This window comes from Sciurus carolinensis, chromosome 11 (assembly GCF_902686445.1).
Source record: "Sciurus carolinensis chromosome 11, mSciCar1.2, whole genome shotgun sequence".
NCBI lineage: Eukaryota > Metazoa > Chordata > Mammalia > Rodentia > Sciuridae > Sciurus > Sciurus carolinensis.
In genome coordinates this window covers 72,080,097-72,104,552 of record NC_062223.1, presented here as the reverse complement: position 1 = coordinate 72,104,552, position 24,456 = coordinate 72,080,097, and the positions used below count along the sequence as shown (strand labels likewise).

The window sequence follows — 24,456 nt, the reverse complement described above, 5'->3', positions numbered from 1 at the left end:
GTTTTCCAGTGGTCTTGGAAAATTAAGTTTTAAACAAAGTTTAATAACTTCCTTCCTCTCAACTAAAGGAAAAAAAAAAACATACCTGGCCACATGGGAACCCAGAAGATGGTCACATGCTGGTGCCAAAGATGTAAGGATGGATGGGAGTAATGCCCTGCAGAAGACGTCCTGGAGAACGTCTAGGACAAAGACACTGACCCGGGACAAAGGATAGAGAGGGAAAATCAGGAAGAGGCTAGGGACAGAAAAATTGGAGTTTTCTATGGTGTTTTGCTAAGATATTCCTCAAGAAGGGTTGAATCTCTGATGCATTCCTGGCATGATTCCACCAGTCAGGGATTATTTGGCTCCCTGACTCCCACACTTACATATATGGGAATAAGAGCCTTTGGAAAGTTCAATGTGCTAGTCCTCAATCTAGTTCCAGATTTAGTTTTTCATTTTTAATAAATTTTAATGTGTATAATTTAAATGGTTATCTTAATGCAATAGGGCCACCCATCACTCTCACTGCTACATGAGAAGTTATTATTGACTCAGTCAACAAAACCTGCATAGAGCACAGTGCTATTCACTGCAGTCCTCAGTGTTCACATTAGAGCTTACCCACTTGCTCATCCCTATTGCTACTTTGTAGCTTTTGACCTCTGCCCCCTCATTTCCTCCCCCTAGCCTGACCCTGGTGATCATTATTTTATTTTCTGTATCTGTATTTTGACTGTTTTTTACTTTTTGTGTTGCTGGGGATTGAACCTAGGACCTTGTGCATACAAGACAAGCCCTCTACCAACTGTTATTTTGACTTTTTATAAAGGATTCTACATATAAGTGAGATCATGCAATGTCCTTTTTTTCTGTTTCTAGATTATTTCACTTTGAATAATGTCCTCAAATTCCATTCGTGTTAGCAAATGGCAGAATCGCTTTTCTTGAGGCTGAAAATGTTCACAAATATACACACATATATTACATTCATCACTTTCTTAATCTGTTCATCTTTTGATTCAGCTTTCACTTTACTTTCTCTCTCCTTAAGCTCCTCCAGACCAGGCAAAGACTCATATTCCCAGAATCCCTAAAATCAATCAGTCTCATCTCCTGGGAGCTCAGGGCAACCTCTAAGGTCAATTTCACACATAATAGTAGTGGTGCCTTTATGTGTGAGGGGGGAACCAATTCTGGGCTCCCTGGGGGCCTTTGCTTAGGTGATTTAATGGGTCACACCTTGGATCCTGGGGGCAGGAAAGTAAGGAGTGGAGAAATGCAGGGTCATGACTGTGCTTTCCAAAAACCATGTGGATGTTTGCTAAAGCACACAAGCACACGTATGTGCATGAGCCCCCAAACACACTTGCAGCAGGTGTCTTGGGCCAGCTGCCCACTCTCTTACTGCCTCACTCTCAGGTAAGTAGTTCCAGGTCTGGGTGGAGTTCAAGTTCACATTCTAGTTGCTGCTCCCTGAGCTCAACTGCTGAGACCCCATTCTTCATCACCACTGAAAGTCTTCATCAGAAATATCCCCACTACCTCTGTTCTCTTATCTGCGAAAGATGTATATTTTTCAATATTTGGATGCAGAATAAACTTTGAAGTTATGCTAATTAAAAATTTTCTCACTAGATTAATTTTTGCTTTCTGAGAGGGGAGATTTGATGTATTTAGTTTTGTGTTTATGTCCATTTTTGTTTCCCTATATAATTGAAATAGATTCAGTTGTTATTATATTCACACACATTTACTAACAAATTTTATTAAGGAATAATTAATTAGTCTATACTTAATAAAACATTTATCAAAAAGCATTCTCTTAGATACTGATGCTGTTATACCACATTATTACTGCTATAATATTATGGCATAGTCTTATGCCACACGATATATGCTGTCAAAATTTCAGAATCATTGGTGTGTATCTCAGCGTTCTAGTCTTTGTTTTCCACTTGGAAGCTCTTGATTTTGAGCTATTGAAGCTCAGGTAGTGTCTTCCTTGCTCCCCTCAGGTACTTCAGCAGGGTGCCACCATGACTACTTGCAATGTCACCGGCCACCCATCTTTCTTCATTCTCCAAGGCATTCCTGGGATGGAAGACAAACACAAATGGATGTCTATCCCCTTCTCCTCTATGTACTTCATCACTGTGCTGGGGAACTGCACCATCCTCTTCATCATTTCCACAGAGTGCTCCCTGCATAAGCCCATGTTCTTGCTCCTATGCCTCTTGGCTCTCACAGACCTGGGCATGTCTACAACCACCATTCCAAAGGTGCTGTGCATCTTCTGGTTTGGCCAGAGTGATATCAGCTATGAAGGCTGCCTGGTCCAACTGTTCTTCATCCACTCCATTTCTGTCGTGCAGTCGGCCGTCCTGATGACCATGGCTCTTGACCGCTATGTGGCCATCTGCAAGCCCCTGCACTATGCCACCATCCTTTCCAACAGTCGCATTGGGGTCATTGGCCTAGTGAGTTTGGTGAGAGCCGTCCTCTTCATTATCCCCATGCCCCTCCTCCTCCAGCATATGCCCTTCCATGCCAACCGTGTCATCCCCACCACCTACTGTGAGCACATGGCTGTGGTCAAGATGGTGTGTGTGGACACCACAGTCAACCGGATGTATGGTCTGGTGGTGGCCCTGCTGGTTGTTGGGATGGACATCTCTGCAATCGCCTCGTCTTACGTGCTCATCATCCGGGCTGTACTGCGCCTCTCTTCTAAGGAAGCCCACCACAAAGCAGTCAACACCTGCACCACCCATATCTGCGTCATGCTTATCTCTTACACCCCTTCCCTCTTCTCTTTTCTTACTCACCGCTTTGGCACAGGCATCCCACCCCACGTAAACACCATTCTTGGCAACCTCTACTTCCTTGTACCTCCAATGCTCAATCCTATTATTTATGCAGTGAAAACCAAGGAGTTTCGGGAAAAAGTAACCAAATACAGTTGTTAGGAATGGATGTTTTCTAAGTTCACACTTAGTAAGTTGCTAAAAATTAAAATATGTAAACACCAAATTTATCACACAAAAGGATATGTGCACTTCCAATTTCCCTTGTAGCTGTATCCATATTGCTGTATCTTATAGTTCTTAAGGAAAACTAAAAATTTGATTCTTTTTAAAATGTGAGTAAGGTAGAGGATAGAAATCGCGTACGTTGAGATGAACTCAATTTCTTAATAGCAGAAGAGCATGGAGAGTAGTCAAGTCTCATGGCAATGCAAGAAAATCTCATCAGGAGCAACCAAATCCTCATCAGAGGATAGAGGAGTTTCACAGGAACTGTGGTCTGTTTATATCAGCTTCAATGTAGCAGAGCTATCTCAAAGGTAGTGTGATTTCAAGGAAATTCCCACTTTGGATTGCTGAAATATACCTAAAATTTAATTAGAAGATGTTTGAGCAGTGGTTGACAAAAGAAAAATGAAAAAGATTTCCAATGATAGCAGGTCTCCTCCCACCCCATTCTATTTAATTGTCTGCCACTTGCTTAAGCATAGTATTGATGGTAATTAATAGTTTCTACATGATTTGAAAAGATAATTTTGTTTTTAATACAAATTTATTTTTAATGAATTGTTTAACACTTTTTAACATTTTGGATGTTATGTAAACAACAAGGTCTATCACCATTAAGGTTACCACACTTTGTTGTTTACATAAACCCGACTCCTAAAATCTCAAACAGGGCTTGTCACAGGTGGATAGATGACACAGATTGGGTCACATAAATTTGGTGTTTACATATTTTAATTTTTAGCAACTTACTAAGTGTGAACTTAGAAAACATCCATTCCTAACTTAGGATTAGATTCATCTTTTCATGTATCAGTGTAAGAACGTACACAGTGAAAATAAACAAAATATATCTGTGGGTAAAATTGAATTATAGTGTACAATTTACTTAAGTACAAACACATTATTTGAGTTTTTTCTTTATTTAATACTCTTAGGAATTATTTTATATCAGCATAAAAAGGCTTATCTTGTTACTTGTCAAAGCTTGATAATCTTCTTTTGTATATTTGTCAGCATTCATTGAAGTATTCACAAGCTTCTGTTTATTTCTAGACTTTTGTTTAAAAAAACTACATGAGCACCTTGTCATGTTGACTGCTTATTCATTTTTTTTGCACAAACTAAATATTATTAAAAGCTAAATATATAAAAATAGTTATCACACAAAAGGATATGTGCACTTCCAATTTCCCTTGTAGCCATTTTGGTCTGATAATCTAATTCACAGAATAAAATGTAAACATTAAGATATACTGTGTAGAAGGTCAGCATGCCCCCAGATAGTGAGATGTAACATTTTATCACGTGCATTCCTTTCTCAGAGTTGGTGTAACAAATTGCCACAAACTGGGTACTTTTTCTTTCTCTTACAGTTGGAGGTACAGTCCAAAGTAGATTTGTCAGCAGGGACACTCTCTCTCAAGGCTCTAGGGGAGGATCTCTCTGCCTCTCTTCTGCTTCTGATGGTTGGTCAATCCTTAGCATTTCTTACCTTGAGAACACATCACTCTATCACCTGCCTGTCATCTCATGCCTCTTACCCATGTGCTTCTTCATAGCATCCTCTTCTTGCTGTGTCCATAGATCCCTCTACTCCGAGGACACCAGTCATTAAATTATGACCCACCCTAACCCAGTATAATTTCATTTGAACTTTATTACACTTGCAAAGACTTTATTTCCTAACAAGGTCACATTCTACTTAGATGTGACATTTGAAGGGTACATTATTCAAACCAGTAAAACACATGTTCATTCAGTCATATTTATTTTGTAAAGAAATTCTCAATTATTATTACAAAGGGAAATAGCATGTTTATACACTATTTACTCTAATATTATTTATTTATTTATTTATTTATTTTTTTAATTTTTTATTGTGAACAAATGGGATACATGTTCTTTCACTGTTTGTACATAGAGTAAAGGCATACCATTTGTGTAATCATACGTTTACATAGGGTGATGTTGGTTGATTCATTCTGTTATTTTTTTCCCCTTCCCCCCACCCCTCCCATCCCTCTTTTCCCTCTATACAGTCCTTCCTTCCCCCATTCTTGCCCCCCTCCCTAACCCTCACTCTAACCCTAAAACTAACCCCTCCCACACCCCATTATGTATCATCATCCACTTATCAGCGAGATCATTCTTCCTTTGGTTTTTTGAGATTGGCTTATCTCACTTAGCATGATATTCTCCAATTTCGTCCATTTGCTTGCAAATGCCATAATTTTATCATTCTTTATGGCTGAGTAATATTCCATTGTATATATATGCCACAGTTTCTTTATCCATTCATCAACTGAAGGGCATCTAGGTTGGTTCCACAATCTGGCTATGGTGAATTGAGCAGCAATGAACATTGATGTGGCTGTATCTCTGTAGTATGCTGATTTTAAGTCCTTTGGGTATAGGCCAAGGAGTGGGATAGCTGGGTCAAATGGTAGTTCCATTCCAAGTTTTTTAAGGAATCTCCATACTGCCTTCCAGAGTGGTTGCACTAATTTGCAACCCCACCAGCAATGTATGAGTGTACCTTTTTCCCCACATCCTCGCCAACACCTGTTGTTGCTTGTGTTCTTGATAATCGCCATTCTGATTGGGGTGAGATGGAATCTTAGGGTAGTTTTGATTTGCATTTCTTTTATTACTAGAGATGTTGAACATTTTTCCATATGTTTGTTGATTGTTTGTAGGTCTTCTTCTGTGAAGTGTCTGTTCATTTCCTTAGACCATTTGTCGATTGGATTATTTGTAGTCTTGGTGTTGAGTTTTTTGAGTTCTTTATAGATTCTGGAGATTAGTGCTCTATCTGAAGTATGATTGGCAAAGATTTTCTCCCACTCTGTAGGCTCTTTCTTCACATTGCTGATAGTTTCCTTTGCTGAGAGAAAGCTTTTTAGTTTGAATCTATCCCAGTTGTTGATTCTTACTTTTATTTCTTGTGCTATGGGAGTCCTGTTGAGAAAGTCTGGTCCTAAGCCGACATGTTGAAGATCTGGACCTACATTTTCTTCTATAAGATGCAGGGTCTCTGGTCTGATTCCGAGGTCCTTAATCCATTTTGAGTTTAGTTTTGTGCACGGTGAGAGATATGGGTTTATTTTCATTTTGTTGCATATGGATTTCCAATTCTCCCAGCACCATTTGTTGAAGAGGCTATCTTTTCTCCATTGCATATTTTTGGCCCCTTTGTCTAGTATGAGGAAATTATATTTGTTTGGGTTTGTGTCCGTGTCTTCTATTCTGTACCATTGATCTACCTGTCTATTTTGGTACCAATACCATGCCGTTTTTGTTACTATTGCTTTGTAGTAAAGTTGAAGTTCAGGTATTGCAATACCCCCTGCTTCATTTTTCCTGCGAAGGATTGCTTTAGCAATTCTGGGTTTCTTATTCTTCCAGATGAATTTCATAATTGCTTGCTCTATTTCTGCAAGGTACATCATTGGGATTTTAATTGGAATTGCATTGAATCTGTATAGCACTTTTGGTAGTATGGCCATTTTGACAATATTAATTCTGCCTATCCAGGAACATGGGAGATCTTTCCATCTTCTAAGGTGTTCTTTAATTTCTTTCTTTAGTGTTCTGTAGTTCTCATTGTAGAGGTCTTTCACCTCTTTTGTGAGATTGATTCCCAAGTATTTTATTTTTTTTGAGGCTATTGTGAATGGAGTAGTTTTCCTAACTTCTCTTTCTGAAGATTCATCACTTATGTATAAAAATGCATTGGATTTATGAGCATTGATCTTGTATCCTGCTACTTTACTGAATTCACTTATGAGTTCTAAGAGTTTTCTGGTGGAATTTTCTGGTTCCTCTAAGTATACAATCATATCATCAGCAAACAGGGATAGTTTGAGTTCTTCTTTTCCAATTCGTATCCCTTTAATTTCTTTGGTCTGTCTAATTGCTCTGACTAGAGTTTCAAGGACGATATTGAATAGGAGTGGTGAGAGAGGGCATCCCTGCCTTGTTCCAGATTTTAGGGGGAATGCTTTCAGTTTTTCACCATTAAGAATAATATTAGCCATGGGCTTAGCATAGATGGCCTTTACAATGTTAAGGAACGTTCCCACTATCCCTATTTTTTCTAGTGTTTTGAGCATGAAGGGGTGCTGTATTTTATCAAATGCTTTTTCTGCATCTATTGAAATAATCATGTGGTTCTTGACTTTAAGTCTGTTGATATGGTGAATTACATTTATTGATTTCCTGATGTTGAACCAACCTTGCATCCCTGGGATGAAACCCACTTGATCATGATGCACTATCTTTTTAATACATTTTTGTATGCGATTTGCTAAAATTTTGTTGAGAATTTTTGCGTCGATGTTCATTAAGGAAATTGGTCTGAAATTTTCTTTCCTCGATGTGTCTCTGTCTGGTTTAGGTATCAGGGTGATATTGGCTTCGTAGAATGAGTTTGGGAGGGTTCCCTCCTCTTCTATTTCATGGAATACTTTGAAAAGTATTGGAATGAGCTCTTCTTTAAAGGTTTTGTAGAACTCGGCTGAGAAACCATCAGGTCCTGGACTTTTCTTTGTTGGTAGGCTTTTGATGACTTCTTCTATTTCATTACTTGAAATTGGTCTATTTAAATTGTGCATGTCCTCCTCGTTTAGTTTAGGCAATTCATAGGTCTCTAGAAACTTGTTGATATCTTCGAAATTTTCTATTTTGTTGGAATATAGATTTTCAAAATAGCTTCTAATTATGTTTTGTATTTCAGTCGTGTCTGTTGTGATACTTCCTTGTTCATTCCGAATTTTGGTGATTTGGGTTTTCTCTCGTCTTCTCTTTGTTAGTGTGGCTAAAGGTTTATCAATTTTGTTTATTTTTTCGAAGAACCAACTATTTATTTTGTCAATTTTTTGTATTGTTTCTTTCGTTTCAATTTCGTTGATTTCAGCTCTGAGTTTAACTATTTCCTGTCTTCTACTACTTCTGGTGTTGGTCTGTTCTTCTTTTTCTAGGGCTTTGAGCTGTAGTGTTAGTTCATTTATTTTTTGAGTTTTACTTCTTTTATTAAATGCGCTCCATGAAATAAATCTTCCTCTAAGTACGGCTTTCATAGTGTCCCAGAGATTTTGATACGATGTTTCTTTGTTCTCGTTTACCTCTAAGAATTTTTTAATTTCCTTCCTAATATCTTCTGTTATCCATTCCTCATATAATAGCATATTGTTTAATCTCCAGGTGTTGGAGTAATTTCTGTTTTTTGCTCTTTCATTTATTTCTAGTTTCAATCCATTATGGTCTGATAAAATACAAGGAAGTGTCTCTATCTTCTTGTATTTGCTAACATTAGCTTTGTGGCATAATATATGGTCTATTTTAGAGAAGGATCCATGTGCTGCTGAGAAGAAAGTGTATTCACTCTTCGTTGGATGGTATATTCTATAAATGTCTGTTAAGTCTAAATTATTGATTGTGTTATTGAGATCTAAGGTTTCTTTATTCAATTTTTGTTTGGAAGATCTGTCCAGTGGAGAGAGAGGCGTGTTAAAATCACCTAGTATTATTGTATTGTGGTCTATTTGGTTTCTGAGATTGAGAAGGATTTGTTTGACATACATGGGTGAGCCACTGTTTGGGGCATAGATATTTATGATTGTTATGTCTTGCTGATTTATGGTTCCCTTAAGCATTATGAAATGTCCTTCTTTATCCCTTCTGATTAACTTTGGCTTGAAGTCCACTTTATCTGAAATGAGGATGGATACCCCAGCTTTTTTGCTGGGTCCATGTGCATGGTAAGTTTTTTCCCATCCTTTCACCTTTAGTCTTTGGGTATCTCTTTCTAAGAGATGAGTCTCTTGCAGGCAACATATTGTTGGATCTTTCTTTTTTATTCAATCTGCCAGTCTATGTCTTTTGATTGATGAATTCAGGCCGTTAATATTCAGGGTAATTATTGAGATATGATTTGTATTCCCGGTCATTTGACTCATTTTATTCATTTATTTGCTTATTTTTGACACGACTTGGTTCCTCTTTATTTGAGAGTTCCTTTAGGATATCTCCTCCCTTTGCTGATTTGCTTCTTTGTTTTTCATTTCTTCTTCATGGAATATTTTGCTGAGAATGTTCTGTAATGCTGGCTTTCTTTTTGTATATTCTTTTAGCTTTTGTTTATCATGGAAGGATTTTATTTCGTTGTCAAATCTGAAGGTAAGTTTTGCTGGGTATAAGATTCTTGGTTGGCATCCATTTTCTTTTAGGGCTTGAAAAATGTTATTCCAGGCCCTTCTAGCTTTTAGGGTCTGGATTGAAAAATCTGCTGATATCCGTATTGGCTTCCCCCTGAATGTAATTTGGTTCTTTTCTCTCACAGCCTTTAAGATTCTGTCTTTATTTTGTATGTTAGGTATTTTCATTATAATGTGCCTTGGTGTGGGTCTGTTGTAATTTTGTGTATTTGGAGTCCTGTAAGCCTCTTGAACTTGATTTTCCATTTCGTTCTTCAGATTTGGGAAATTTTCTGAAATTATCTCATTGAATAGGTTGTTCATTCCTTTGGTTTGTTTCTCTAAGCCTTCCTCAATCCCAATAATTCTCAAATTTGGCCTTTTCATGATATCCCATAGTTCTTGGAGATTCTGTTCATGATTTCTTACCATCTTCTCTGTTTGTTCGACTTTGTTTTCGAGGTTAAATATTTTGTCTTCAATATCTGAGGTTCTGTCTTCCAGGTGTTCTATCCAATTGGTTGTGCTTTCTATGGAGTTCTTAATTTGGTTTATTGTTTCCTTCATTTCAAGGATTTCTGTTTGGTTTTTTTTCAATATCTCTAACTCTTTATTGAAATGGTCTTTTGCTTCCTGTATTTGCTCTTTTAACTGTCTATTGGTGCGTTCATTCAATGCCTGCATTTGCTCTTTCATTTCATCGTTTGCTTCCCTTATCATGTTGATTATGTACATTCTGAACTCCCTTTCTGACATTTCTTCTGCCATGCTGTCATTGGATTTTATTGATATAACATCCAGATTTGTTTGAGGCATTTTCTTCCCTTGTTTTCTCATATTGTTCAGGTATCAGTGGACTGCAGAGATGTTGCAGATTTCCTCTATTGACTTATAATGTCCCTGAAGATTGCTAGTGTATCCCCTCTTATCCTTCAGTAGCCTGAAGTCTTAGAGGAAGTTGATACTTCGGTGTTCCCCTAGGTAGCTGCCTCTCTAGGGGTGGTGGTCTTCAGGTGGGGTATATTCCCTGCTAGAGGGCAGAGGTGCCTCTACTTGTTGACCAATGGTCATCCAAAGGGGAGCTAGACTGCGGGCTAAGGCAATGCCTGTTTGGGCCTGTGTCTCTGGTTTTACTGTCTTTGTGGGAAAACCTCACTCTGCGGGGAAGACCCACCCGGTGGGGAGGTCTCACTAGTCCGTTCCCCTCCTAGAGGTTCTCCTCAGTCCACAACTACCGCCTGTGCAGGGCAGCCTTCCCAAGCAGCGTTTCCAGGGGCCTGGACCTACCTCCTGGGCTTGGGAGCCCTGCCCTTCGCAGACGAGTCTCCTTTGGTGGCCCCTCCTCAGAGAAGCTGCCCACAGTCCTGGAACCTTCGCTCCACCCCTCAGCTGGTCTCTGTGTAGCTCTTTCAAGAAAAGGTGCTTAGATCCCCGGCTCAGACCGTGCTTTGCACCTAATCACTTGGCTATGCGACCCCTCCTCTGAAGAGTCACTTGGAGCCTCGTACATATGCTCCAAGCCCCAGTGACCCGTCACTCGTCTCTTCCTCCAGGCAGGTGTTCTGTGTGGGCGCTTGGAGACCAAGCCACTCACTGCGCACCTCCACCTCCTCAGGACAGCCCCCTCCCCGTTGTTCAGGCAGTTGCTGAATCCAAATAGTTCGCCCCCCAACTCTTTCTCTGGCAGCCCCCGGAGCCCTGGCAGATTGGTCCAAAAAACCAAAAAACCAAGCGGTGTGCTGCTCGGCCTCCTCTGCAAGGTCTCCCACTTTCCGAGCTCACTGTTCCAATGAGGGTAGATGTGTCTTGCTGCCTGGGCAGGGCAGCCTTCCCAGGGGCCCAGACCTACCTCCTGGGCCTGGGAGCCTCACCCTTCGTAGACGAGTCTCCTTAGGTTGTCCCTTCTCAGAGACGCTGCCTGAAGTCCTGGAACCTTCACTTCGCCCCTCAGTTTGTCTCTGTGTAGTTCATTCAAGAAAAGGTGCCTAGGTCCCTGGACCGGACCTTGCTATGCACCTAATCGCCTGGCTATGCGACCCGCCCTCTGAGCAGTCACTTGGAGCCTCGTACATATGCTCCAAGCCCCAGTGACCCGTCGCTCGTCTCTTCCTCCAGGTGTGGGCGCTTGGAGACCAAGGCACTCACTGCGTACCTCCACCTCCTCTGGGCAGCCCCCTCCCCGTTGCTCAGGCGGTTGCTGGATCCAAACAACTCGCCGCCCCACTCTTTCTCTGGCAGCCGCTGGAGCCCTGGCAGATCGCTTCAAAACCAAGCAGTGTGTCGCACAACCTCCCTTGCAAAGATCCCCGCTTTCCGAGTTCACTGCTCCAGCAGGGGAGGTGTGTCTTGCCGCCTGGGCAGGGGCAGCCTTTGCAGGCAACGTTCCCAGGGGCCCGGACCTCCCTCCTGGGCTTGAGAGCCTCACCCTTCGCAGACGAGTCTCCTTAGGTTAGAGAATCTGCCCGCGGTCCTGGAAACTTCAATCCGCCATTTTTCGCTCCGCTTCGCTGTCCGTTTTTACCGCTCTGGCGGGGGAGGGGCGACCCGCCGAGTCACTGTACTTCACAAAGTTCTCTGCGTTCCAGGGCTACTGCCCCTTCGGGGACGCCTCCCCTATGGGAGAAACTCCCCGGGCGGCTTTGAGTTGGTCCCAAGTCACTATCTCCTCTTTTGAATCTTGAGTCCTGGAGCAACATGAAATGCAGCCGCCCTCTAGTCCGCCATCTTGAACCTCTCTAATATTATTTATATATAAATAGTGTAATTCACTATTTATACTTTATATAAATAGTGAAATAGTATAATTCACTATTTACTCTAATATTATTTGACATCAACCCATGATAATATATGTAGAGTCACTTTTCAAAAACCATTTCATAGATTCCTGTAATGCTACATTAGAGACATTTTGGTTAATCACAAATGTTTGTTTTTGTAAACAATGAATTGACTATAGAGAAGAACTTGAAAAATTATGGGCTGTTGGCTAATTTCAACCTGCCACCTATTTTGGTAAACAGTCAAATCTATTTCTTTATATATCATATATGGCTGCTTTTCCACTATAGTGATAATGTGACTTTGTTGTGAGTTAGATACCATTACCTGCAAATTCAAAAATATTAAATATCTGAAACTACACAGGGAAAATTTACTGACCGCTGCCATAAAGGAATACAGGAGTCAGAAAAAGTGAGAGAGAGAGAGAGAGAAAGAAAGAGAGAGTGATTTACTCAAAATTGTCTTTTATCTGACTTTAAAAAAATTCAGTCAATTTAAAATAAGGAGAACATATATTTTTAAAATGTTGTGTGCATTTCATTAGGTCCTGTGAAGAGGGAAAGTGCAACATGCATTAAATTAGCACTTTTGTCTTGTGATGTGAATCCATACAGCATAACAGGCCGCCTTGACCATTTTGTAAAGTCCTATATTCTGATAAGCACCCCAACTGCCAAGAAAAGTAGCCACAGCAGCAAAAACTAGAAGTCATGCCTCTAATTTTCACATTTGAACTTGAACTTAACAATTATGAAGTTCATCCTCAAAAAGAACTTCATCAAAAAACTTTATCTGGCTTGCAGTTTCCCTGACTCTCAAATCTGTCATAGGTACCACCTTTAATTTAAGGATTCTTCAAGTACTGTTGCAGTACCATTTGTCACGTAGGTCCAATCATGGGGCTTACCAACCCCTGTGGAGTCTTCACCCTCAGTCCTGCTATCCAGCTCGTCCTCAGCACTTCAGTTTGCAAATCCCCTCCTACTTGTTCACCTATCTTAACCATCTGCAGCTTGGAAACAAACCCCAAAGATAGAATCATGCTGGACTCTTAAAACACTGTCTCCAAATATCACCTCAGGGGAAGAGGCATATGCACTTCATCAGCTAACTTCACTTTCACTCTATGACCTGGGTCTTGACGAATGTCAGTTTCCAGCACCCAAAACGTGATGACTCTGGAAACCCCAGATCATCAGAACTGAGGCAAAGCTGACAGGGGCCACCCAGAACAGATGGAACAGCATGGGGCAAAGAACATCAGTAGTCTCTGCCTCCCTCCTCCCAGGTCCCTTGGCTTTGAACAGTTACTACACCCAGTGCCACCTTGCCCAATTGGGACCATTTGTTTGGCAGCAACAGATAAGGTATGACCATCTGTCCATTAGCTTTCTATAATGATCTGGGTTCTGCCAGACCTGCTACATTATGAATTCGAATGATGGATTTAAAAAATCAGCAGCCCATCATGGTAGATGGGACTTGAGCCTGAGCAAGACCAGAGAGTATAAGCAAACTTCAGGAGCCAGAAGTCCAGGCTCCCGTGTTAGTCACCAGAGTTGCACCAGTGCCGTTTTGGGATGTGCACGTATGCATGAGTTGGGCGACCTGTCATGACTGACTAAGGAGGGGGAAATGTCTAGTGCAGCTTATAGACTGGCCATCTTGATCAGTGGGTGCAAGGAGAAAGTGGAGGAGTTTGTATTGCAGCCACATTTGGGCCTAGTCCTGAGAGACAGGGGAAAAGGATAATGTTTCAAATGAGAAGAATGTGAGCAGTGCAACAGCATCTACTTTCAAAGAAGGGAGAAGTGACCTGTGGTGAGATATAATTGCTGGGGCAATGCCCAGTGGCTACCTGTCAAGTTGGATAAGTATTAGTGGCAAGGAGATCTAGGTTAAAGGCACATGGGTTGGCAATTGGGTATAGACACAAAATTTGCTGACTTTATATCACATAGTAATTACTACCAAAATACCAAAATTCATCTAAATCTAAAGATGCACTGACAAAAATGGCTTAGTCAGTTTATGTTAGCCAGTCTTCGTCTTCATCAGCAGCCGCTGTAGAACTGGTGTAGATCGTACTGTTAAGCAAAATAAGTGCATCTGAATCCAACTACATGAATTCCCACTAAATACCCAGTGGCAGAGACCAATAATGATTTCCCAGTGTGGATTTTCCAGTGTATGCTGCATATCTCTCTCTCTCTTGCTCTCTCTCTCTGTATCTCTCTGTTTCTCTCTCTCTTGCTCTCATTCTCTCTCTCCTTCCCTTCTTACCTCCCTCCATCACATTTCTTTTACGTAGGCGTTTCCACTAAATATATATATATATATATATATATATATATACACATATGTATATATACATATGCCACATATGTATATATATATATATTGTATATTTAATTTTATTTAGTCTTATCTCCTTTGAGGACCCAGACTAACATAGCTCTCTTTGGGAAGCCTAATCAGAAGCCAACTGAGTGCAGATGGGGTGATGAGTTCCATGAAAGTCAACTTGTAGGAATACAACATACATCTCAGAAAGGTGGGGATTGGGTGGAGGTGGGTCAGCACATTACAAATAAACAGTAAAGGAAGATGTTTTCAATTCTCCAGACAGTTTGTCACTGTTTACACTCTAACAAAAATACGTCTTCAATTACTTTTTTGATGTTAGGTAGGAGGTACTCACAGAATAGTTGCCACATTTTTATGATTGGAGTCACTCCTATAAGGTGTTCCACTTAGTCCCACTCTGTGACCTTCCTGGTTGTCGTCAACCAGGCAACATGGACATAGAAAAGTAGAAGGAAGATATGATCAGCTAGATCAGGATTTGAATCAGGCATATCTACTCACTGCCTGTGTGACTATGGGAAGGGCACATAAAGAAACCACACCTTCATAGTTTACATACAACACAGGTGACTACACAAGTTGAATTATAGTTGAAATGATTCAATAAACTACTATATATAAAAACTCCTAGCAGAACTAGCAGAGCTGCCTCAACAGATGACACTTCTGATGAAAATAATAGAATATGAGGCATATAAAGTAGGACCCTTCCATTCACTCCTGTTCTAGGAAATTAATACTCCAACCTTAGCTGATGCTCTGAACTTTTCTTAGGATTTCCTATATTCTATATTTTTCTATATTTTCCTATATTCTTCTGCTTATCCAAAGTTTTAACACTACAATTCTCCATCAATAAGATCATACTTTGAAGACAGCAAACTCTTTAGTAACTTATTCCCTCAGTCTCTCTATGAACGCGGCCATGCTGATCGTGATGGTGGCCAAATGTCAGCATCAGGCATAAATCCCCTCTCCATCCTCTCAGCACCAACAGGTGAAAAAGGCCTGAGGAAGCCACCATAGATTCATGATCTGACGCTGTCACTTTTCTCACTGTGCCAAGTTTTCCTAATAAATACTTCACAAAAACAATGTAATAGTTAAGGGTGACTTGGGACACTTTGTTACTAAAGAATGAAGAGAAAAACAGACTGGGGTGGATGTTTTTTCTCCTCTTTTATACAATTTGTAGTAGGAAGGGTCTTTTAATTATTATTCTCTTTGTAGGCATCTTCTCACTCTAAAGATGAGCAGGACCAGATAAAATCCAAGGGCAAGGACTATCCAATACAGAAGGTCTTTTTTGTTCATGATCATTAGAGATAGTCTCAGGATTTATACTTTGTTCAGTTCACTGAAGTAAAGAGTGAGTTAGGACTCATCAGGAGCCATATCCTCCATATCATTGTCCTTTTAACAATTTTGAGCACAATAACAGACTTGGAGGGAGTTTAGTTATGTAGCATCTTTTTTCATAATTTTAAATTCAATAATTACATTTGACTTTAACATATGTTAAACCTGTGATTATAATTTTCTCAATATTTCTTATGCTTCGTATTTTCATTTTGTTTAACTCTTTTAGAAAGGGATCATTTCTATTTACCTACTCAATTTTGCATTTGCTTTTTTACATTGTGCAATTGATCTGTTGATAACTATATATTTAAATAATTAAATAGAATTTCACTCATTACAATGATTTAAAACATGTCAACAATTAACGGACAAGTGAAAGAAAATCTAAAAGAGTAGAGAAAGGGGGAGTGGAGAAGAGAAGGAGGACAGAAGGGAAAAAGGGAAGAGAAAAGGGGGATCGTGAACTGAAATCAAATTCCATGCATGTATGAGTTTGTCAGTATGAACTCCAAACTACTATGTATAACCATTAAATTATAGTAATAATAATAACAATAATAATAATAATAACAACATGTCAATTAAGCATTCTTCATCACAACAATATAAGTTGATTTTTTTTTTGTGCATGATTCACATCACTCTGGGTCACTTCAAGTAAAGGTATATCATTTCAGATACAGGTGGCTTCCTTCTCACATATTCTTTTAAATATGTAGTTCCAGTCACAGAAGTCTCTTCAATTAGGCATCTGGATACATGTTTTCTTGCAATAAAATATTTTGTAATATGTATTTCATCAGGAAGGAAGGAAGGAAGGAAGGAAGGAAGGAAGGAAGGAAGGAAGGAAGGAAGGGCAGGAGGAAGGGTGGGAGGGAGGAAAGAAGGAAGACCTCCATGGTCTGTTCTTCCCACTCATTTGGAGATACAACTGGGTCTTAGATGGTTGGGCAAAAGCAATGTTAATTTTCCTCCTTCTTCATTTACTAGCAGGTTTGATTTTTTCTGGGACCCACATCCTATTCAGATTCTCTGCACAGGTATTTGGTTGCCTTATCCCGTATTTCCCTCATCTTCATCCCATATATGATGGGGTTGAGCACTGAGGGTAGAAGAAGGTAAAGACTGGCAAGGAGAATATGGGCATGAGGTGGGACATTGTGACCAAAGCGGTGGGTGATAGAAGAAAAGAGGGCAGGCACATAAGTGACAAGGATGACAAAGAGGTGGGCTGAGCAGGTGTTGAGGGCTTTGAAGGTGGCATCTCGAGAGCTGAGGCGTACCACAGCCTGTAGGATCAGGGCATAAGAGAAACCAATAAGCAGCAGATCAAGTCCAACCACGAGCAAGATCACAAAGAGTCCATAAATTCGATTGGGTCTGGTGTGGTTACAGGCCATTTTCACCACAGCCATGTGGTCACAATATGTGTGAGGAATAACTTTGTGGCAGAAAGTTAACCTTTGAAGTAGAAGAGTCATGGGCAGGATGAGAATCACACCCTTGGCTACAGCCAGCAGTCCTAGACGTCCAACTAGGGAATGGCTCAGAATTGTGTTGTAGCGTAATGGTTCGCACACAGCCACAAAGCGGTCAAAAGCCATGGCAACAAGTAGGGCTGATCGAACCACTGATGCTCCATGGATGAAGAACATCTGGGTGAAGCAGGCACTGGAAGCTATGTCTCCATCATTGAACCAGAAAAGGCACAGGAGCTTGGGCATCAGAGCTAGAGTAGATATGAGGTCAGTCACCATTAGCAGGGCCAGGAACAGGTACATTGGTGTGTGAAGTGTGGGCTCTGTCACCACCAGGAAGAGGACAGCACTGTTGCCAATGAGGATAGCCAAAAACATGGAGGAGAAAGGAAGAGATAGCCACAAGTGCTGTGACTCTAAGCCAGGTATGCCCATCAGAGTGAAGGTCACGAAGCTGGAATGGTTGAAGCGTAGCATGGTAGAAACTTGTGGGTGTTCATTTCAAAAAGCTTTATACACCTGCCAATGAGATATGGGTGGTGGGTTGTTTTTACTTGTTTGGATTTTAATGACTTGCTGAGTTGGGGACCAGAGAAAGATGGTAGGAATTCTTAAGTCACAATGTGGCTTCAGTTCTATTTCTCAGCACCCAGGTCTGTTTCTCAGCATCTGGGTCTGTTTCTCAGCCACTGGGCCTATTTCTCAGCTCCTGGGTCTATTTCTCAGTACATTTAGTGTCCAAAGGTGAATTCTTTATGGAGATCTGGCTTCTTTTCTACATTAGACATGATTCTCATCCCTCCCATTTAAGCACTCCTATACTTTAAACTTTTTTTCTGAAGTTCTGAGTAATTATAGACGATCCTTGAGGAAATAAGGGAGAACATAATAGAAGAACCATGGTATTTTCATTGGAAACGTCCAACATATACAAATAGAGAAAATATGTTTTCTCACTCCCTGTTCCAGGGCTGCTTAGCTGTTGAGCTTATTAAATCTCATGTGATATCCTTTTAGGAACCTACTCTCTGATAGTGATGCCTTTTTCCCGTGGGGTCCTCTGTTTCTGATGACAAAGCATGGAAGAGACAATGTCCAAATAAGGACACTATTAGGTCTTCCATCATCTCCTCAGCTATGCACATATGCACTTTCTGGACAGCCTTTTGAGGTTTTAACCTAATTTATGCATCTCTCTGTGTTCTGGTCTTACTGACCTTCATGTGTAGATTGTATTACCTTTAATCATGAAGTGTTTACTTCAAATTATTCCACTGGGCTACCTAGGAGTACTCATTTTTATTCACTTCCTCTTATGCATCAAGCAGAATTTCTCTCTACTTACTGGGATATATGTTCACTGAATGTTGCAATTAAATCAAAAAGGCTTTCTGCTAATAAACCCCTCCCTGCTACACTGTCTTCTATCATCTACACACTGTCCATTGTATCTACAATTATTAGGCCATGGATATTTAGTTTAAGCCTAATAGCCTCTTCTTATGGATCAATATATTAGGAAACAATGTTGTTATTTAAAATGATATTTAGAAATTCTTTTAGCTGGTCCAGTAATGAGGATGACTGATGGTTCTTACAAGAAATAGGTGTTATATGTAGGCAAAATAAGGGAAATATGTATTACACTTGGACTTCTAGAAAGAAGCTAATCTTTCTAGAAGAGAACTGATTTAGTTTAGTGTGAAATATGGGCAAAAGGACCAATAACATAGAGGAAAGTCATTGCCTGAATAAATGAAAAACACTGTCACCAACATTTTGAATGACAAATTAGAGGGAACAATCCTCCTTGTAAAAGTGAGGCAAGGTGCAATTTGAAGGAACCTTGCACTCTGGCCCGAGAAGACACTAAGAATGATTAGTTCTATGCAGGCAAACAACATCCAAACTAGGGTTTGTCAAAGAGGATCCGTAGACCCTGTACAACACAAGGAGAAGTGCTAAAGATGAAAACATTTATCTAATCACGTGACTGGATCTCCTTAGTTATATGAGAAGCCCACTGTAAAGAACACACATGATATTTTTATAACTTGTTGACATAATTTTGTGAATCACTAAGTTCAATAGCATTGTCATAGAATATAATTACTACCACAAAATATAGGGATGGTACTGGTATATTTAAGTTACTCCTTTAGAACCTAATAATTCCATAACTATTTGTATTGGGGTATCTCTACTGCTATTAAAATGAATTCTGACTTGAATGAACTGCACCACACACCACAATCATGGTAAATTGCATGCATGTAGTAGAATTATAAATATTAAATTTATACCAAATATTTTCTGCATATTCTGTGTCTTTTTAAAAAGTCATACTACATTCTAGTTCACACTCTAGAATCTGAATTCACTCTTAAAATCACTCTTGTTGTTTTTATTCATTCTTCAGTTAAAGGTCCCCTGACTTTTTATAAAATAGGGATCTGACCTTAACCCCCTATTAAAAACTGAAAATCTTGGTGAGCAGCACACTTTATACATTACTCTTTTAGACAATTAAAATTTGCCATTCATAAATTTAATACCTTTTTTAAAGTTGCTATAAGATTACACAGAATTTAAACTACCAGATACTTTTTATGGGGAAGAACTGGGGATTTAACCCAAGGATGCTTAACCTCTGAGTCACATCTTCACCCCTTTTTATTTTTTATTTTGAGGTAGAGTCTCACCAAGTTGTTTAGAGTCTCAAGTTTCTGAGGCTGGTCTTGAACTTGCTACCCTCCTGCTCAGCCTTCCAAATCACTGGGATTATAGGGGTTCACCACTCTGCCTGACTGAGCTGCCAGATTCTTTCACATTCTTAAAGTTGATCTCCATTCATTAAGTATCTGGACTAGGTTAAGGCTAAACATTTAGCTAAGAAAATATTTGATGGAGCATTAACTAGTGTCTTTATTGATTCTGGATTTAATGACACAAACACAGAATGGCAATGCAAATATGGACAGGGAGATGAGAGGCACTAAAGAGACAGAAACATTGTAGGTCATATTGTTGTGCCCTGTCAGTCCTGCCTCACTTCTGGATCAGTTAAATATTTAGGCAGATGAAGTGATTTCAACCTTCAGTGTCTATGACCATCCCTGCAGACTGCCACATTCTTCCAACTTTCAAACTCACCCTCCCACTAAAATATCTATTTTTTTTTATGGGATCAAGAACTCTTTCTTCCTGTCCTTCATATTATTTATCCCTAAATCAGTGCACTGACTATTTTAATATCTACAAAATAGTGCACAATTTTAATAGATCGCATCATTTATTTATAGTTCATCTGAATTAGGCTCTAAAATATCAACAATTATTTTCATGAACATTGATTTCAGAAGTCATTACCTTCCATAAGGACAAAAGTTATCATTCCACATCTAACTTATGAATGCTCTCAGAAAGCAGCATTTTTTGTCAGAGAGAAACATAGATAAAGTAATTCAATTGTTGAAAGAAATGAAATTGTCAGAACTTGAATTGTGGCTAAGAATGAATTATAAGATATATTATTTCCTGGCAAGATTGCTGTAATTCCACAACTTGATGCCAACCTCAGTCACATCCAGAGAAGTCAGGTTCTCAACAAGACTGACCATGTCCTGAACTAAGCACAGTGCACAACAGGAGCTGGAGGAGACCCATAGCTCTCCTCATGCTTTTGTTAAACCCAGACTCACCCCCCACTTTACCCATTCTCCCCGGTAGACTCACAATACTCTCTGTCCCTTTTGCCACCACAGCCTACCTATTGGAGGTACCACAAGAAATACAATTTGGATTTGAACCAATTGTTAGGTCTGGGCATCCGTCTTCCCCTCAGATGCTTTCAGAATTAATCTCACCTGTCTCACATCCTTATTTCCTGTTTCCATTTAAAGTAAACCTAGGTTTGCAGTCAGGTTTATCATGAATATTCTTTCTTAATTTTTTTAAAATTGGTGAATTATAATTGTACACAATAGTGGGATTCATTATACCATATTTGTATCTGCACCTAACATTATTTGAACAATCTCCTTCCCCAATACATCATCAATGGTCTTATGAGTTACAGATTTTTCTAAATGTATTCAATTCTCTCCTTACCCATGCCTTCCAAATTCTTTACACTGTGCACTTCAGTTTTCTCATGGGCTACTGATACACCTCCTCAGTGGTCTTTCTGCTCTCTTCTGGCTGCACACTGTTTGTTGCCCTGAAGCACTAATATTATCTTTAACATGTTTAAAAATACAAATAATAGAATATCACAACATTCAGTGGCTTCCTGTTATAATGGAACAAAATCAGACCTGTACCATGATGCATGAGGCCCTGTGTTATACTTGAATACTTGATATTCATGAATGCTTGTGATACTCAAGATGAGAAGGGTAGTATCTGGCTTCAGCACTCCCCTTCAGTTTCAGCATCTATCACTCTTTCCCTGGCTTTCTTCACTCTCGGTTATTTTACTCTTCTTGAAGGAAAGCTTTGCCTGCCTCACAGTGCTGGACATTGCTGTTCTGTTCCCACAAAACTTCACATGACTCCCTGTTTGTCCTTTAGACTGTGAAAATTCCATTGCTTCTTAAATTTCTGTTTTAGCCATACTAAACCACTTATCATCTTTTAAAATGACGTTTGTTTGCAAACACCTTTATCCTTCATGGAATCTAGAAGTGACTCTCAGCTGTGGTTGTCCACTAGAAGCACTGAGGAGTTTAACAATTCTGATTACCCGGCCCCTCCAGTGTATTCAGGAAGCACAGAATCAGAGCCCAGCAGCTTCTTGGAAGTGGTTCCCTGGTGGCCACATTGACAATGGCCAACCCCACACAAGTCAAAGTTGCATCAGTGCATGCCTCTGGGCCCCCTCACTCCCTTTGCCTTCTCCTTTTGCCCCCTTGCTCCTCATCCTCCATCACTGCTTGATCAAGAGACAAATTCTCAGCAGTTACAGCACAGTTCACTAAAGGTGACGACAGAGATGTAAAGGAGTTTATGGAGCATGAAGGGACTCTTCCTTCTTCAGGGGCAAAGAAAATTTTAAAGAAGTCAAATTTGTAGTAACCTGAAATAATAGCAAGACTTATTCAAGTGGAGAAGCAGGGAGAATATCTTCAATAGAGGAAAGAAGCAAAACAATACAATAGTAGAAAATGTAGGTGAATGGAGGAAATGTAAGAAATTCACCATCAAGGAGAGTCCTCGGGCAAGGTTGGAAACAGACCCTTGACTGCCATCTCCTTTTGAATATGATGCTTTCCTCATCCCTTGACTCAATCTTTTCCTCACTCTTATTCTGACTCACATCATGGCTTTTCCTGTATCCATACTGCTGTTCTGCTGTTGTCTAGTGCTTAGGCTAAGTTTCCTTTCTTTAAGCAGTTCCTCTCATTAAGTTGGTGTTTATTAACTGCTCCCTATGAGCCAGGTTTGTAAACTACCTCCACTTGCCATAACTCATAACTACTACTTCTTCTTCTTCTTCTTCTTCTTCTTCTTATTATTATTATTATTTTAGCAGTTCCCAGGCTACTCTTCCTCTTGTTACATCTCCAGCCCCTTTTATTATTTTATTTTGAGACAGGGTCTCACTGAATGGCCCAGGTAGCCTCCCAGGTGCAACCCTGCTGCCTCAACCTCCCCAGGAGTTGGGATTACTACAGTACAGGCATGTGCCACTGGGCATGGCTTCTTTCTTCATTATTTTGAAGCCTTATTTTCTTGGATCTTCATTCCCTGATCCCTTAAAATTCTATAACCTTGCTCAACTTTCAGACAAGAGGCAGTGGTTCAGGTATCTGGAGTAGGATTGTTGGGCAGCTAGGGAATAAGTGGGGGCTACAGAGAAAGGACATTGAGGGAAAGCAATCTGATAGAAAGAAGCAATGCAGGGGAGTAGTTTTAATTATTTAAATCAGAACTCACCTGGAAATGTTCTACTATATTCTGTTTAGCAACATTTTTGCTTCTGATAACAAGAGCACCATAACTTGAAAGTCACCACTTGGATCTGCCTATCTCATAAAAGAACATCATTTCTCTTTTTTGCTGAGCTGGGACAGCAGGAGTGGGGGAGCTTTCTGCCCACGCTGGTGCTCCTCCAGTCTCTCCTGCAACATAGCACTTAGGTTTCCTTGTAATAGTGGTGGGGGCTGTCCCACTGTAGAAGGCAATTTTGAACTCTACGATTTCATCTTCTAAGATCTCTGGGCACAGCTGACTCTCTGGAGACCAAGGAAAGAGGGAGGTTCCAAGAAGGATTTCATTAGAAGATCCCTTTGGGCCTTTTATTCAATGGCCAACAGGACCTGAAAAGCAGTTCCCAGAGGAAAAGGGATACATTGACTATTCCCAGTTTTCATGTAATAATTAAGTCTTTTCATGCTTGTGTGGTTGCATTTTTTTTTTCATTTTTGTCATAATAAGAGCAGCTTTTGGGTGATGTTTTTACCCTACAAAGTCTGAAGTTCCTTTAATAAAAATCTGGATTTTGCCATTAAACTTTCTTACTCTTTGACGAAATGCTAAATAATGTTGTCATTCATATTCATTTTTAATTGGTATGTGATGATTATATTTTTTGTGAAAGTCTAGATGACTCTGATAGAATTTTGCTCCTTTGTGTTAGTATATTGGTTCTCCTCTTCTCAAATCCAGTGTTAGCTTAAGTGGTTCTTTATTAGGAAAATATATGCATAATCTTCCTACTAGACAAAAAATCTATATACTATTCTAAGTATAACATAGAAGAGCAATACAAAATTTTTCACAATATATTTAACAGATGTATGTGCAATATAATGCTCATATATATTTGTATAATATATGTAATAAAGACAAAGGATCTCTCAAGTAGCATTCTCATACTTCAGATAGAGCACTAATTTCTGGAATATATAAAGAACTCAAAAAACTCTACACCAAGAATATGAATATTCCAATCAACAAATGGACTAAGGAAATGAACAGACACTTCACAGAAGAAGATGTACAAGCAATCAACAGATATATGAAAAAATGTTCAACATATCTAGTAATAAGAGAAATGCAAATCAAAACTACCTAAGATTCCATCTCACCCCAATTAGAATGGTGATTATCAAGAACACAAGCAACAATAGGTATTGGCGAGGATGTGGGGAAAAAGGTACACTCATACATTGCTGGTGGGGTTGCAAATTAGTGCAGCAACTCTGGAAAGCAGTATGGAGATTCCTCATCAAATGGTGGAATGGAACC

At 39.7% G+C, this 24,456-nt stretch overlaps 2 protein-coding genes across 2 annotated transcripts; one reads left to right on the top strand and one right to left on the bottom strand.

The window, feature by feature from the left end:
- The first annotated feature begins 1,296 nt into the window (after positions 1–1,296).
- Positions 1,297–2,954, top strand: LOC124959536 (putative olfactory receptor 52P1). The gene is given in 3 exon segments (XM_047517952.1): positions 1,297–1,407; positions 1,979–2,008; positions 2,010–2,954. Coding segments are annotated over 3 exon segments (1,086 nt in total).
- Positions 2,955–16,746: 13,792 nt separating this feature from the next.
- LOC124959535 (putative olfactory receptor 52P1) lies at positions 16,747–17,682 on the bottom strand. Its single transcript, XM_047517951.1, has one exon. It carries the CDS (start codon positions 17,680–17,682, stop codon positions 16,747–16,749), a length of 936 nt encoding a protein of 311 aa, XP_047373907.1.
- Between the last annotated feature and the right edge of the window lie 6,774 nt (positions 17,683–24,456).

Bases quoted from the DNA above. Each gene is read 5' to 3' on its own strand.
- LOC124959535 (XM_047517951.1), bottom strand. From the start codon at position 17,682: ATGCTACGCTTCAACCATTCCAGCTTCGTGACCTTCACTCTGATGGGC.